The 16049-nt window shown below is 43.8% G+C and overlaps 1 protein-coding gene across 6 annotated transcripts in view; it reads left to right on the top strand.

Moving 5' to 3' along the window:
- The window catches only part of SMCHD1 (structural maintenance of chromosomes flexible hinge domain containing 1), a 172604-nt gene that overhangs the window by 37098 nt on the left and 119457 nt on the right, over positions 1 to 16049 (top strand). For all 6 annotated transcript variants that reach the window (XR_013345168.1, XR_013345169.1, XM_077810407.1 and 3 more), the window contains 3 exons: positions 6633 to 6739; positions 7059 to 7141; positions 7296 to 7409. Coding sequence is in view for 4 of the 6 variants with exons in the window: in XM_077810407.1 (XP_077666533.1) it covers positions 6633 to 6739; positions 7059 to 7141; positions 7296 to 7409 (304 nt within the window). In the remaining 2 variants the exon portion in view is untranslated. The remainder of the gene's footprint in view (positions 1 to 6632; positions 6740 to 7058; positions 7142 to 7295; positions 7410 to 16049) is intronic.

A 16049-nucleotide genomic window follows, 5' to 3' on the forward strand; every position in this document is an offset into this window, starting at 1 on the left:
GTTAATACATATTTTCCTGTTAATGCCTCTTTTGAGGGCATAAGATCCAAATGAGGACACCTGATTAAACTAAAGAGTGTGTGTGTGTGTGTGTGTAAGTAACAACAAGCCGTACCTTCAGAAGGGGACTTCCTTCAAAGACTGTAAGAGTCACAGTGCAATAATTTCAAAGGCTCAGCTATAAGTGTTCAGACCAAAGGTTTTTCATATATTTAGTGGGAAAGTTTGTTTCATGGTAAACAAACTGCTCATCTTCTAGTGGTATGATCATTGCTTGGAGTGAGATGTCTCGGTCCTGGTCTTGGTCAAATCCTTGGTGTGATTTGTGATGAGCAATGGATTCTAACATGGTAACTACAAGGATGTCATATTACACCCATGAATAGTTATCGCTCATCCTAAATAGATTCCTTGTGCATGCAGACTTACAGGTGGGGAGCTATTGGAGGAAACAGAAATTACTAGCTGAGACTGCAGAGAAGCTTTAGCCCTCTCTCTGAAATCCAGCACAGCAATCCATTGGTTGCTACCAACACCAAAAATATCCAAGAAAGGATTGCTACCCTGTCGGGGGGGAAGAAACCTGGAGTAGAAGCTTCTAAGCAAACCTAGATCAGTTTTCCTTCAAACTAACAAAATCCTCAGTGTGACAGACTCTTCTTTCTGATCCACCCTCGACACCCAGAGTCGTAAGTAGCGAATTGTAGTCACAGCAAAGCATGGCTCATAGGCCACAGCATGCAGTCCCACAACCCAGACCCTGGATTGCCTTCAAGCACGTGGCTTTGCAGTAATACCAGGAAAAGCCTGCTTATTCCCTCAACAAACATAATTCGACTGGGAGTGGACATAGATGCGTCAGTGACAAAGATGTACCCAGTATCGGAAGGATAGCCATGTTAGTCTGGATCTGTAAAAGTGGCAAAGAGTCCTGTGGCACTCTATAGACTAACAGACGTATTGGAGCATAAGCTTGGAGCATTAGCATGATGCATCCGACGAAGTGGGTATTCATCCACGAAGGCTTATGCTCCAATACGTCTGTTAGTCTATAAGGTGCCACAGGACTCTTTGCTGCTTTTAAAGATATACCCATCACTAGACAGATTCCTGAAGATCCAGGATCTGATATCTCTGCTGGAGAAATGTACAAGGCCAACCATAGCTCAGTGTCTATAGCCACTGTGCCTTCAGGTCTTGCACATATGGGTCTCCCCATGGGTGAGGTCATATCAGGTGTTTTCAAGCTTTTCTTCTGAGAGTATGGGACCATTCTTTGTAGCAAATACAAGACCAAATAGTTTCCCAATCAGGTGCTGTAGTTCCAGAGAATGTCCACAGGGGTCTTCCCATATGCCTTCTAGGCCTGCAGCTTCTCATAACAGACACCATTCTGAGGGGATGGGGAATGCTCCGGGGACCCAGAACTAGATAACAGATCTGGAATTTCAGAGAATGGAACCATGGCATCAAGCTCTTGGAGTTCATAGCTGTCAAATGAGAAGCAGTGGCACACCCTAGATATCAAAAGAGCACTAAAGACTTATATCAAGCATATGGAATCCACAAGGAGATGGGTCTGTGTTCTCCTTTTGAGTAGTGTCCCTATGAGTGCTCCACTTTGGTGTTGGTGCGTCCCTGCGCCGCAGATCGGAGATTTTCAGTAGCAGTGCTTGGTCGGGGCGTGCATGCGCAATAGTCATCTTGCGGTGCTGTTGGCACCTCATGTAGCACACGCACGACCTGACCCATTCAGTTCATTCTCAACTGTCCTTGGCTGCAGACGGAGCTCAGTGGCCGTGCTGTCTCTTTCTTTCTTTTTCTCTCAATAGAAATAGTTAGATTAGCAGTAGCTTAGTAAGGTCTAGTTTGCTTAGTTATTGTTCTTTTCCAAAAAAAAAAAAAATTTTTATAGGTATTTTCTTTTGTTATTTTTCCCACTCTTTCCCCGTTGGGAAACTTTAACGGCCATAATGCGCAGCTCGCCTGGGTTTAAACTATGTGACTCTTGTCATGAGGTGATGCCCCTCTCAGATGGCCACTCATATCCATTGTTTGGGGATGACCCATATCCCTCAAAAATGTGCCCATTATAGCAACCTTAAAGCCAGGGCAAGGCGTGATCGAGATTTCCGCTTCAAGATTTTTATGGAAAAGTCCCTTCAGCCTCCTCCTCAGGGACACAAATTGACATCAACAGATGATTCCCCGAGCAAAACCTCTGCTAATGGGCGTGCTCAGTCTTCCAAATCATCCAGGAAGCGAGCTGCAACCTCCCCTAATAGGGACACTCAGAGAAAGAAGAGGTCCCCGGCGAGGTTACCATCCTCGGTGTCGAGCTCACATAGAGTGAGCACCTTTGAGGCTCCAGGCACCTCTGGCGCCATTCCTCTGTGGACATCTGCTGAGCCCCGCTGCTCCGCAGTGGAGTCAAGATGCTCCTCCTCCACGGCACCAACCACTCCAGTTCGGGAGTCAGCACCAAGAGCGGTACTACAGGCAATGCTGCCGCCACCAGCACCGACTCAGTCGTCGGCACTGGTGGGACAAGCTGAGAATGGCACCAACCGTCTTGACAAAGGCACTGACTGCATCTGCACCAGCGGCACCACCACCACACAAACAAGCGGCTACGCAGTAGTTTCCACAGCACAAGGACATAGTGGTCTCCTCAGTGCCGCGGTCACCCTTGCTTGGTAACAAGGGATCTCGGGGCCAAATAACTGAGTTGTTGTTTACTTCTCCGGCTCCCTAGCCCATTTCCAATGATGAACAGGAGGAATTACATAGGAGACACTTCTCCTCCCAACACTTTTCACCCGAAGACCACCATGGGAAGCTTTTAGGACCAAATCTCGCCAACCTCGCGAGATGCAACAATGGTACAGGCAACCCTGGATGTGTCCAACGATGCCTTTTCCCATGCAATGGGACCCCTGGGTGGCGTATAGGGCTCACAGCAGTAGGCCCTCGACCCCAGCTGGAAGGGAAATTTGTTCTCCACCTTCCCCAAGCAGGGAGACGTCAGAAGGCACCGGAGGACATGGTAGATAAGAAGGTTTGGTCAATGCAGACATTTCCCCAGCCCACAACTCATCATCCTCCATTGACAAGGCAGTCTTTTCACTGCCTCCAAGCACAGTTGACAACCTGAAACAATTTCAGGAACTCTTTGAAAGAGTAGCCACCAGCCAAGACATCCTCCTAGAAGAAGTGCAAGAAAACCAGCACAAGCTACGGTAAGTTTTACAGACGTCCATTACATCCAAAATCACACTACCAATAAACGATGCCATAGATGCTCTGGAACCAGCAGAAAATAGTTGGCAGACCCCCCCGCAACCATACCACCTACCAGCAAAAGACCCAACAGGAAGTACTTTGTCCCAGCTAAAGGGATGGACTTTTTGTTCTCTCATCCACAACTGAATTCTGTAGTGATGGAAGCTGCTAATTATCACAACAAACAGCCCCAATTCTGGTCCACTCCACAGGACAAAGAACATAAATGATTAGATCTCTTAGACAGAAAAGTATACTCATCAGCTACACTCCAATTCTGGGTAGCCAATTATTTTGCCCTTTTAGCCAAGTACAACTATGACAATTATTGTCAGCTGCAAGAATTCCTTGATGCCTTACTGGAGGAAAAATGTCCCCAGTTCAGTGCTCTCTTCAAGGAAGGACAGCAAATTGCCAGCACATCCCTACAGGCCTCGATGGATGTAGTGGTCACTGCGGCGAGAACAACTGCAGTTGCAATGCGCAGGGCTTCATGCTTTCAGTCATCTGTAGTCTCCAAAGAGCTCCAACTCAAGGCAGAAGGTCTCCCCTTCGACCGGGAGAAACTCTTCTCTGTAAAAACGGACGATGTTCTTCATTCTATGAAGGACTCTAGGGCCACCTTGTGCACCTTAGGCATATACACGTCTCCTAACAAACAGCGTTGATACCAACCATACCAAAAGGGCAGAGACACTTCTTTCCACAGCCCACAACAATGGCAATTTGACCACAACAGAAATAAATTAAAAAAGACGGAGGACTCCTCAAACTCAGTCCATGTCTTCACAACCATCTACCACCAAACCACAATGTTGAAGTCTTGGTCGAGGGTCTGAACGACTTCCCCTGCAATACAGCTCTACCAGACACTCCTACCCCCACCTTTTGGCCATCGCCTGCGCATGTTTACCGTGCTTGGGCAGCAATAACAACGGACCAATGGGTACTGGAGATTATAATAGAATATCAGTGTTGGAAGGGACCTCAAGAGGTCATCTAGTCCAACCCCCTGCTCAAAGCAGGACCAATTCCCAATTTTTGCCCCAGATCCCTAAATGGCCCCCTCAAGGATTGAACTCACAACCCTGGGTTTAGCAGGCCAATGCTCAAACCACTGAGCTGTCCCTCCATCTCCTTCCTCTTCTTACCCCCTACCTATCTCCTTCCCTGTCCCTCTTCAGGGACTCTTCTCACGAACACCTCTTACAACAGGAAGTGAACCATCTCCTACAACAGGAAGTGAACCATCTCCTACAATTGGGTGGCGTGGAGCAAGTTCCAACTCAATACAAAGGGAAGGGTTTTTACTCCCATTATTTTCTCATCAAAAAAGAAAAATGGCAGATGGAGGCCCATCTTAGATCTTTGGAAACTTCACAAATTTTTGCGGAATCACAGATTCAGAATGGTCACACTGGCCACAATTATTCCAGCGTTAGACATGAGGGACTGGTTTTCAGCCCTCGGCCTCCAAGATGCTTCCTTTCATATTACCCTACATCCAGCACACAAACAATTTTTAAGATTCACAGTAAGGGTCAACCATTACCAATACAGAGTACTACCGTTGTCCTTTCCGCTGCCCCTCGAGTCTTTTCAAAAACCGTCACTGTAGTGGTGGCCTACTTACAAAGAAGAGGAGTGATGATCTTCCTGTACCTAGACTATTGTCTACTGAAAGGCACAACTTGAGAAGAAGTGACACACATGGTGCAGATGACCATCAAGCTGTTCCAGACACTAGGGTTGCAGATAAATATACAGAAATCTACGCTGACCCCGGTGCAACAACTGGAATTCATCAGGGCCTACCTTGACTCCACAAAGGTCAGGGTGCTGTTGCCCAGTCACAGATTCAGGAAAATAACCAACCTTATCTCAGCAGTCACTGGCAGCCTCAAACGTCCGCCAGAACCTGCCTACAGCAATTAGGTCACATGGCAGTCATGTTTGTGGTGACATACTAGACTGCATATGAGTTGCTTTCAGGGCTGGCTGAGCACTGTGTACGCTCCCTGCAAACACAGTCTAAACAAAAGTGACGGTACCCTCACAGGTCATTATGTCATTCAAGTGGTGCAGAGCAGCCACTTGATCATTGACTAACACCTCGATTGGATGCTATAAGATGGGCTTTCAGTTTCTGCAGAGGCCTCGTTTAGCAGGACGGTACTGCAGGCAATGGTCCAGATGTAACCTGGCCATTTGAGTAGTTCAGAAGCGGGGGGGTGTCTTTCCTATTTCTTATGTTCACTTTTGTATCCCTCCCTACTCCTGTTCACTCAGTGTTGCTTCCCATATGCATCAGACTTCTGGAAGACACTGGGCTGCAGAATGGAAAATTTCTTACTCAATAATTCCCTTTCTGCTAGCAATGGGTAAAAAATTTTCCATTGGGTAAAAAATCATCCCTAACATAGCATGATTATAGTGTATATATTTTAGCACTGAGTCTGTTATTTGTGTGCTATAGTTTAAGTGTAAAGTGTGTTTATGTAGTTAAGTTGAATACAAATATACAGAAAGACCTTTAAAAACAGATAACTTGAAGGGTGCTTTTTGGTTTTTACAAGTTAATAACCAGCACTCAGTTGATGCCCCTGCATGCAAAAACCTTGAAAGGGCAGTGGAACCCCACAAAATTCCCCTTGTGGCGTTTCTACCTCATGATTTGATTGTTCTATGGAGTAGAATTCCCCCCCACCATGGTGAGGAGAGAATCTTCATGAAAACTGTTACATTATAGTAAATAACATGTTATCTTTATAATAGTTCCCTAACTGTGTGACTTTTTTTCCCAGCAGGGTTGGGGTGAGCTTATGTATAATAGACCTACCCCTTCCCCTTTACATAGTTAGGGGATAGCTGTGCCTAGTTTATGGGGGGTAATTTGGGTCATACACTGGCCTGAATAAATGCAGATTGAGATATTTGTTAGCCTATCATGCAACTATTGCAAACATAAATTAGCAATCTACAGAATTGTCTGATAAGTGTTTGAAATGTAGTTGCATTAAAGACTATTTAATATGAAGGAAATCCTGAGAAGCTGAAATGTTCATGTTCATTGCGATCATATGGATGTTCTAAAGGCAACAGCCAATCACAGTAGAGATTGTATACTTCAATTATTACACTATTGTACAGTTGTGAGTAACTGTATGGTATCACTGCCCTCAGATGATTTTTTTTAGCATAATCTAGCACCTACAGGATCACCACGTAATCTTATTTAAGATATTGCATTATATCTATAACTATTTTGCTGATCCTTTTTATATAAAGTGATAATTCTACTCTTTGCATGTTACAGCATAGATGTTGATATTTGAATTTAATTTATTCAGGAACCTCAAGCATTGTATGATGAAATAAAAATTATTCCAATCTCAAAACTTGACAGAGCAATGTCTGAAAAAGTTGTTAAAAAATACATTGAAGATGAAATGGCAAGGTAAGATCTCTTTTTTTTGTAATGAAGAGGTTTTTACTTGCTAAGACCCTACTTTCCAGGTTTTTGTATTTCTTCCAAAATCATTAAAATCACTAATATTTAGAATGTAGCTCCATTACTCTTGATAATCTCATCAACTGCTGTAGTAGAAACAAAGATTTCTGAATTCTGAGCATAGCATGGAAGTAAGGAATGGAGGGAATGATTTTCAAAAACCTGCTTTCTAAATGTGCTTATGTATAAACTTCAGTTATATGCTGCTAAAGATCAAGCGTACTGTTCCTTTCTTAGAGAAAAAAAAATCTTGTTTCTTTGTTAGATTTCCTGATAGGTTGTCAGTAACATGGCCTGAAGGAGATGAGCTGTTACCAAATGAGACCAAGCTTGCTGGTACACCAATAGGTATGTTTCTTTCCAGGTACTATTTTAATTTAATATGTTTTTTTTGCATATTATTCATTATAACTTTAAAAGAAAACATCTTGGGAACAAGAACCAACCAAATTTGTGTATTGCGTGTTTTAAAAACTAGTCACTTTTGTTCCCTTATATACAGGAGCATTAAGAATTGAAATATTGAATAAGAAAGGCGAGGCAATGCAAAAACTTCCAGGTACAAGCCATGGAGGGTCAAAGAAACTGCTTGTTGAACTAAAAGTTATTTTACACTGTAAGTACACAACCCTGAAAGATTAAGAAATTATTCCTTTGTAGACTAATAAAGCAAGTTGCCTACGTATAGCTAGTTTAGAATTTGTTACCCCCCATATACATTTAGATAAGGACGAAATCTTGTCAGAACTGCACAATGATTCTCCAAAACTAGGTAAGCTATAAGTTTTAAGGAACTGACAGATGCCACCATGCCAAATGTTTAATGCCCTGATATTTTAAGTATGGCACTTTAAATGCTACATTATATATGTGGATGTGATATGGATTTCAGGTCATATGGATTTAGAATGTGAGAATAGTAAGGAGGAGTAAATGTTATCTTTAACATTAACAGTATGTATGGGGGAACACAAGGCTTATAGTTCACTCATGGACTTCTGGTTTTATCTATTATATAATGCTCTCTTGATTTATTACCGTTAAAATCCATTTAATGTATAAGTGACAGAGGAAACTGGGAGCTACTTATACAAAAAGATGAAAGAGTGGTTGTTTGTTTAATGCTGTGTTGCAAAAAAATCTAGAGATCCCAGTCAGGATCCCATTGTGCTAGGGGCTGTACATATACATGTACAAACTGATGGTCTCTGGCCCAAGAGTTGAGACCTTTCCTAGCAGGATGTAGTGTATTGAAGGACATGCCACATCTCTTTAACTCATGGCATGACATTTTGCAATACACAGTATGTGATTTAATGTGCATTTGAAAGTGTAACAGGATATGAGCATTTCGGCCTCTATGTAAATCATTCTTGAGCATACATGTGATATGATGGATGGCTTTAGCATTCTGGTGAGGAACAATGGCTGTAATGATCTAGGAAGACATTATTTACTGGGCATGAAGAACAGGGTGTATGGCAGACACAAAAATGTCTATAACACATGGATTTAATATCGCCATGTCTTGTAGAAATCTGCCCTGGAAAATTTGTCCACAGCTGGAACCGTAAAAATCAAGTTTTGCCAGCTTGGTTACATGGTAAAATCCACCAAAATTTGTAAGTTATTTCCTTGGATAGTAAAAAGAGTAAAATTTGTTACCAAATCCTGTCTATGCTAGAGAGTTAAACTGGTGGGATTGCGTAGGTGTAAACACCACCAGTGCAATACATTCACACTAGCCAGAGTTTTTCATGTTAAAAAAATATGGTTTTGCCTCATTCCCCACAGTATTAGTTACACAACTGCAGATCTACTACTCTCTAGGTAGGTATCCCATAGTTCTTAGAATAGTCTAGACATTGACCACAGACTGTGACTGAGTTGTCCTGGAGTTCTGGGATGAGCTGCAGTGGCTTCAGGATGAAGATGGAGACTTTCTATAATTCTCTGCACATTCACTGTGTTAATCAGACATAAATAATGTAATTGTCTGGTAACACAGTGCCCCATCTGGGCTAAGTGTTATAACTACCATTGATCCCTGAGGCAAGAGGCTTGCCTCAAAGTAGATACTGAATGTTCCTCATAGGGGACCATGACGACAGAACAGATGCCAGAGCATTTATTGGTTTCCAGTCTCGCTGTCTATCTCTATATCTCCAGAGCTTAGGCCTGATATCCTTTCTCAGCCATGCTGCCTGGAATCATGAGGGCTTTTACAGTGGTGGGAAAGGCCTCCATTCTAGGCCTTTCTATAAGAGACTCAGTCTCAACAGAAGAGCCAGAGTTTATTGCTACAAATCTTAGCATTGACGCCTCTTCAAGATCTTCATAGACCCAACATTTATTCCATTTCTAAACTATGAAATTACTATGCTCGGTGGTGTTCAGGTGAAGTGTTCCCACTGAACTTCTCTTTTTGAATATATTACTCCTGGGGGAATTCTGCTCCTCAAAATTAAAAATTCTGCAGATAGTATTTAAAAATTCTGCAAAATTCTGCATATTTTGTCAAAATAACACAATAAAATCACACAAGTTTCAATTATTTTGGTAATGTATTTCAAAATAGCTGTCAGCAAGTGTGTCTGTAGCAAAACAGACAACAAAAAAGATTCAGAAAATGTTTTTTTTTGACAAATAGATTAATTATTAGGCATATTAATACAGAACTTTGAGTAATAATTCATTTAAACTATAATACAGACACACATTTTCTGCACCCCTCAGAAGCAGTGCAAAAGCTTGGGGGAGTCAGGGGTAATGGAGGAGCTGAGGGAGAGGGAAGTAATTGCTGGGAAGGAGCCTAGGTGTGAACTTAGAGCTTGTTGGGTGTGGGTGAGAGAAGTATGGAACAAGTTTTTGTGGGGGGGATTGTTAGCCAGGGTTTGCATGGGGGAGGCTCCCTAACGCTAGCCTCCCTCATTCAGTCAGGCACATCTGCCCCTGACTCCGTGTGTCCCTGCACCCCCTCCCCCCATCCACATGTGTCCCTGCATCCCCACTCCCATTCAGCCCCCATCCCAGTCTGTCCCCCACCGACTAGTCCTTCTGAACCCTGGTCTGTGACCTCCAAGCAGCCCCATGTGCCCCACACTGTCCCCTAATATCCCGTGCCTCCTGACCTGGCTCCACGGGTAGGGTACTGTGAGGAACATAGCCTCTTCTCTTCCTTATCCACAGCTAGGATGCTTCCACCTGGAGCCGCTGCTCTCTGTTCTGATGCCCCAGCAGCCCTTGGTGGGCGAAAGGTGTAACTGCAGCACTTCTCAGCAGAATGTATTTTCTTCAGGGGAAGAAAAAATTCTGCGCGGTACATGAATTTTGCATGTAGGCAGTGGTGCAGAATTCTCCCAGGAGTAGTATATTTAGCACTCTTCAAGCAGCATCTGCACTGGTTCCTAGTCTTAGCTTAAATTTATGCTTCAATAATTTCTTCAAGGAGTAGTTCACTGAGGTGAAGTAGTCTCAAGGTGGTACTTGCCAAGGCACAAGTGTGCTGCACACTGAAGGGGACAGTATGCTGAGGCAAAATGTGCTAAAACACAGAGGAGAGAGCACCAGGGTATTGATGCAGAAAGGGCACTGACACAAGAAGCATTTTAAAGCACTGGGCAAAGATTTTGACATACCAAAAAGAACTGCACAAAAAAATTTGTTGGAGCAATGTGCTGAGGCAGCATAGTGACTCTAGAGGTCTTGGAGCACTGAAACCTGTGGAACAGTCAGACAATGAATTTAGACAGAAATGGGCAAGAAAATTAGGTTGTAATAGCAATGAGTAAGTCTGAAGTTTCAATAATCAAGAGATGGATTGCTGGCAAGGGAGATTGTCCTTCTGTAATGAAGATGGGACTGGTATAGAATGTGTGAGCAGTGGTATTATATGAGGGGCTGGTAGCATCACATGTTAAGGTTTCCTGACACTTCCCAGTATAAGACCCTGATCTCAGTGGCTTATAAATTTGCCAAACTTTAACAATTTGGACTGGAAGTTTCCAAACTAGGTATCTGCCTCAGGCTGAATTGTTTTAATTTTTTTATTTTTGACAAAATATCAGCAAATGCAGCTCAGCCATTTCCAAGAACCAGGCTAGAGAAGAATAAATTTTGCCTCAGTTTAAAAAAATAATAATCTGGCAGTCTTTTCTTTGAGAAGCACTAGTGCTGCTATGCTTTGGATCAGGGACTTGAAATTTGGCAAGGGGTGACTTTGCTGCCCCCAGGAAAATCCACCCGAATTTGGCCAAGTTTTAAGCCTTAGAAAAAATTCAGTTTGCACAAACTCAGGCATACTAAGGCTTTGCAGCTAAATTCATTGAAGCATGCTCCAGCCCAGGGCTGTAGGGGGCAGAGCAGAACTTTCCTTGCAGTTATGGCTCTGGGCCCTGGGTGCTGTGAGCTGAGCACTGAAACTAAGAGCAAGAAAACTCTGTGCTCAGCAACTCCCATGCTGGTGCCCAACCAGCATGGAAGAGGAAGCTGCCCAATTCAAATGCATTAGGGAATAGAACTGGTTGGAGGTGCAGGAGACTCGGACTGGAGGCTGGCAGGGGGTTGGGGAGAGGGGAACTGGGAGCATGAGCTCAGGAGGGAAATGGGGTGGTGCAGGACAGAGAGACTGAGGTTGAATCAGGAACTGTGGGGACACTGAGACGAGGAGCTGGGGTGAGGGATGATGCACTAAGATTAGATGAGGAGTCTGGGCGGGAGACTGGGATGAAGAGCCATTGGGCATGGGGAACTTGGGCAAGGGAAAGGAGGATGAGTGGAGGTCAGAGCAGGGAGAGACTAATTTGATGAGCTGAGAAGTGGAAAACTGGGACTGGCTGGGCAAGGAAAGTGAAACTGGAATGGGGAGTGGAGACTGGGACTGGGGAACAAGGATCTGGAGTGGGGTAGAGAAGGACTGGGGCACGGACAGTTGGGAGGGTACGGGGAAGAAAGGAGCCAAGTTTGGGGGAGAATGGACAGAAGAGTCTGTGATCTCTACAGCATGGTCTTTCCAAGCCCTGTAATTAAACCCAAAGTGCTGGAGCCTCTCAATTCTTCCGCTGTTAGCAAGCGTCTGTGAAACCCACTGGCAAAATTGTCTCTCTCATCCCCCTTTAGCGCTGGTTCACATACAGGATAACTACCTACTACTGCTCTCAATAACACAAGTGGAAGAGTTCTGTACAGTGAATCTAAGGGTTCCAACCCTGTTAATAATGCACATGGCTGTCAATGTGATGCCACATGATGGAATTTCTGGGGTTTTTTTTTGTTTGTTTGGTTTTTTTAACCTACAAAATAACATACAAACTACATTAAATGAACATTATTAGAGTTGCAAAATCAAGCACTGAAAAATTAGGAAATGTTTGTACAACCTTAATTGGCCCCCTTGTGAGTATGCATGATGATAGTCTTTCATCACATGATCAAGTATTGTTTTTCCCATTGGATCATTGCGTCGTTCAGTGAACAGGATGAATCTACTCTCGGGATGAATCAGGGTTGTGTAGTAAAGGAGGCTGTTGTCCGTAAGACTCTGTCATAGTCTGGTTGGGAGGAGGGGGTCCAGACCAGTGAGGGATTGTGTTACTGCCTGCCCTGTAACCCTGAGTGCGTAACAATGCTTTTCTCCTGTAGCTGCCAACCTGGGTTGCTCACAACCAGCCTACCAGTATTCAGGTCACTCCCTGAGCATCTGTATGTAGCTGCAGCCCTAGTCCAGCAGCCCTGACCCCAGCAGCTGGCCAGTAACACACGAGTCGCACTCTGGCTTGCACCAATCTGGGTTACAATCAGCAAGATGACCCCAGTGCGCTCCCAGTCTCAAATTTCCCCAAAATCACGTGCCCTGAAGTATCCAGCCCTCTTCGGGGCAGCTTAGAGAAATAATACATTTTGTTGCTCTTTTATAGAGACAAAACCACTTCACAGCTTATAAACTTAACTGGAGTAAATATACTCTTCTCTTTAAACACAGCATTGAGTTGCTTTATAGTAAAATCAAATTTATTAATAATAGGACATAGGTTAAGTGATGCTAAGTAAAAGCAATAAAGTTAGAAAGTTTTACAAGCAAAAGTGAAAACACATGTCTAAAATTCTGAAACTTAATCTAGCAAGATACAGGCTTTGTTCAAGATGGTTTCTCTCACCAGTCATTCTTTTTCTCAACCATGGTTGGCTTTCCCTCAGTCAGGACCTTCCACAAAAGTACAAGGTTCTGGCTTCCCTTGTCTTCCCATGTTCAAAATGGCTCCTGATTTACTGAGTAAACCCCCAGATGGTACTACTGAGTTACTTTGGTGTTAGCCAACCTGGGAAATCAGGCAGGCATCTTTCAGGTGATTCTTCAAGTGATTGTCCACATTTCTGATGTGTATGTGTCCTGTACACTTTAGGGGTACCCACATTTACCCTGTTCCTAGGGTTCAAGGCGTAGCCCCACATTCTAGGGCACCCACCTTTACCATTCTATGGTCTCAGGTCGTAACCCTGTTGATTTAGGCATCCATCCTTACCCTTCCGTGGGCTCAGGGCGTAACCTTACGCACTGTGAGTTTGCAGAGCCTTTACCAGTGAAAGAGTCTTATACAGTAACAGCCTTAACCTCTATTTATTAACAATCACCAAAACAGAATGCACACACTAAGCATACACAATGCTCACCACTCCTAATAAGGCAGACAAACTTTTCGTGCTGGCCAGTCAGGATCATGTCATCCAGGGACTCCAGCTTCTGCATGATATAGTTGGCAGGGTGTTGAGGTCTGGCAGCTCTGATCTTAGGGCTGTGCCCTGGAGTTGGTTCCAAAGAACTTCCTTTTGGACCCCAATTTATATAGTGAAACTTGAGTCCTGCTTAGCTGTACCTCAACCAGTCATTTTACTAAAGTGATACACAAAAATTATTTGACCAATCCTAACATATTGGGAAACAATTCTTTACTCAATCATACTTTACCACTTTAGTTGATTTAAATCTTTAAAATTAATTACGCAACTGAAACAATCAAAGAACCAGACAGAGACCATACAGATAAACAGTAGAGAAGTAGGGGCCATAAAGGCAAAACAATAAAGAAGTAGAGATTTCACAGCCACAACTGTTGATAAGTGATTCTTTGCCAGACAGAATGCTATCAAACAAAATTATCTTTAAACATCTTAAGATGTGTTTCTTTATCTGGTGATGGTGGGTACTATTAGGACAGAATCTCCTTCTTAACAGCCCAATATTACATTATTTTAATGTAATTGAGATGGAATGTGAGGATGTGACTTTCTGCTTCTTAGCTCATGGCTGCTGCTGTCCTAATGTGGCTTCCAAAAAAAAGGCCTCAGACTTTATGCCCTGTGTCTGTGAGATTGGAATCTTTTGAGTAGCAGTGTCCATTGAAACCGTGCTTACACACCCTCCAGTGCCCTGTAGCAGATAGTAAGGTAGCATGAATGGTGGGGCAGCTGCAACAACAGTTCTCCAGTTTTTGTTTACTGCTTGTAGCTTCAGGATGGCACACCTGCAGTGTCTGTCTTTGTACACTCTGATTTATCTTTCTAGGTAGTTCTTTAGTTCTCGTAGCCCGGTGTCATTGTGTAAAACACACACACAATAGATTTTAGAAGTCTTCAAGGCCACATGTTGCTCCTGCGTTGGAACTCAGCCATGTCCAAGGGAATTCAAGTCACCTGCATTCAAGTCTTGTCCCTCTTGTAAATCTGCTGTTCATATCAGTGATGGACACTAAGTGTCTCTTCTACCCAGGAGCAGTGCATATGCTCTGCAAGTGCTCTATATATTGCTCCTTTTTCAAAAAGGAACCATCAGGGCTTTGTTGGCCATGGAAGGTGAGAAAACTGCTCCACTGGACCAGACTACCACTGAGCACCCTGAGAAGATGTCACTCCACTCTCGTCTCTAGAGCCAGTTGAGCACGGAGGAAGTTCCATTCCTCCATCACATAGTTGTCCAGAACCTCCTTCATTTTTTCAGATCAAGAAAGAGAAGACTGAATGAACTCACAGTCTGACTAGAGATATAAATCTCCCTGTCCAGCCCTGAGCAGATCCAACTTAGGAGGTAGTCCAAAGCCCAGATGGGGTCTTGCTGATGGCTTGGCACTGGTCTCTGTTTGGCCTCAGTACAGACTTTAGAAGCAGAGTCCCAGCAACTGAGCGTTAAAGCATCAATTGCTTCGGTGTCAGGCAGTCAAGCCAGCCATTTGGTCAAGTAGTCTCCATTGTCTACATGTTCTCTCTGAGGAGTCTTCTAGGATGGCCTCTGGAAAAGTGGATTCCCTTTAATGGGCGATCAGCATGTCTAGCTGCTCCATTGTTGTGCCTGAAAGGCTGGTTGTGGGTGTTCCCAATCTCACAACATATTTCAGTAATATATACAGCAATACCTCACATATAATGATATCACATACAATCCAACAGGATATTAGTGTTCAACAGTTCAAGACTTTTAAAATGATATAAGGCATATTTTGTCCAAAACATGTATTTATATGATAGTGGTGAATATGGGGGTTCCAGGGTGCTGCTTTGAGGTACAGAGTGACACAACTCCATTCTTTCACAGGTGGGGGCACTCAAATTTAGACCTGTTTTGTATTTGACCTGAACAACAAATGCTGCAGATTCTGCTCTGTAGGGAGAACCGGTTCTAGCTATGCTAGACGGCAGTGGAGAGGAGCGGCAGTGCTGGCTGGCCCTCTGCCCTTCAGGTTTGGCCCTGCAACCTCTGTCAGGATCTGACTGCTGTGCACCACTCACTCTGTTTTGGTCAGGCTGCACCCATCATGACAGCGGGGCTGAGGGGCCAAACCTGAGTGGGCAGTGGGGTGGCCAGAGCTGCTGCTCTTTGCCATTGCCTATCAGAGGGTCCAATGCAGGTGACTTGATGCCCCTGCCAGTGGTGTACACAAATGTGTAACATGTGTAAGGCTGTGGGTGATGCTGTACCTTCCAATTCCTTTGATACTGTGAGAGTCCTCAAAAAAATCAGATAGGATTTAGCCCTAATGATAATGGTATCTTCTGCCTGGCCCAGGGAGTTTTGGTATTCCAACCTCATGAACCTGTCAGCATGAACCTGATCACCCTCCCAACACACCCAAATGTGATCTCATAATTGGAGGGACAAGTTCTACATCCAGATTTAGCGTCCCTCCATTTCATAATCTGGATGTTGGCTGGCTGACTTCTGTTGACAGTGGATTATGTTCTTTATCAGTTCAAAACATCTGGAAAC

Source organism: Eretmochelys imbricata, chromosome 2, assembly GCF_965152235.1.
Source record: "Eretmochelys imbricata isolate rEreImb1 chromosome 2, rEreImb1.hap1, whole genome shotgun sequence".
NCBI lineage: Eukaryota > Metazoa > Chordata > Testudines > Cheloniidae > Eretmochelys > Eretmochelys imbricata.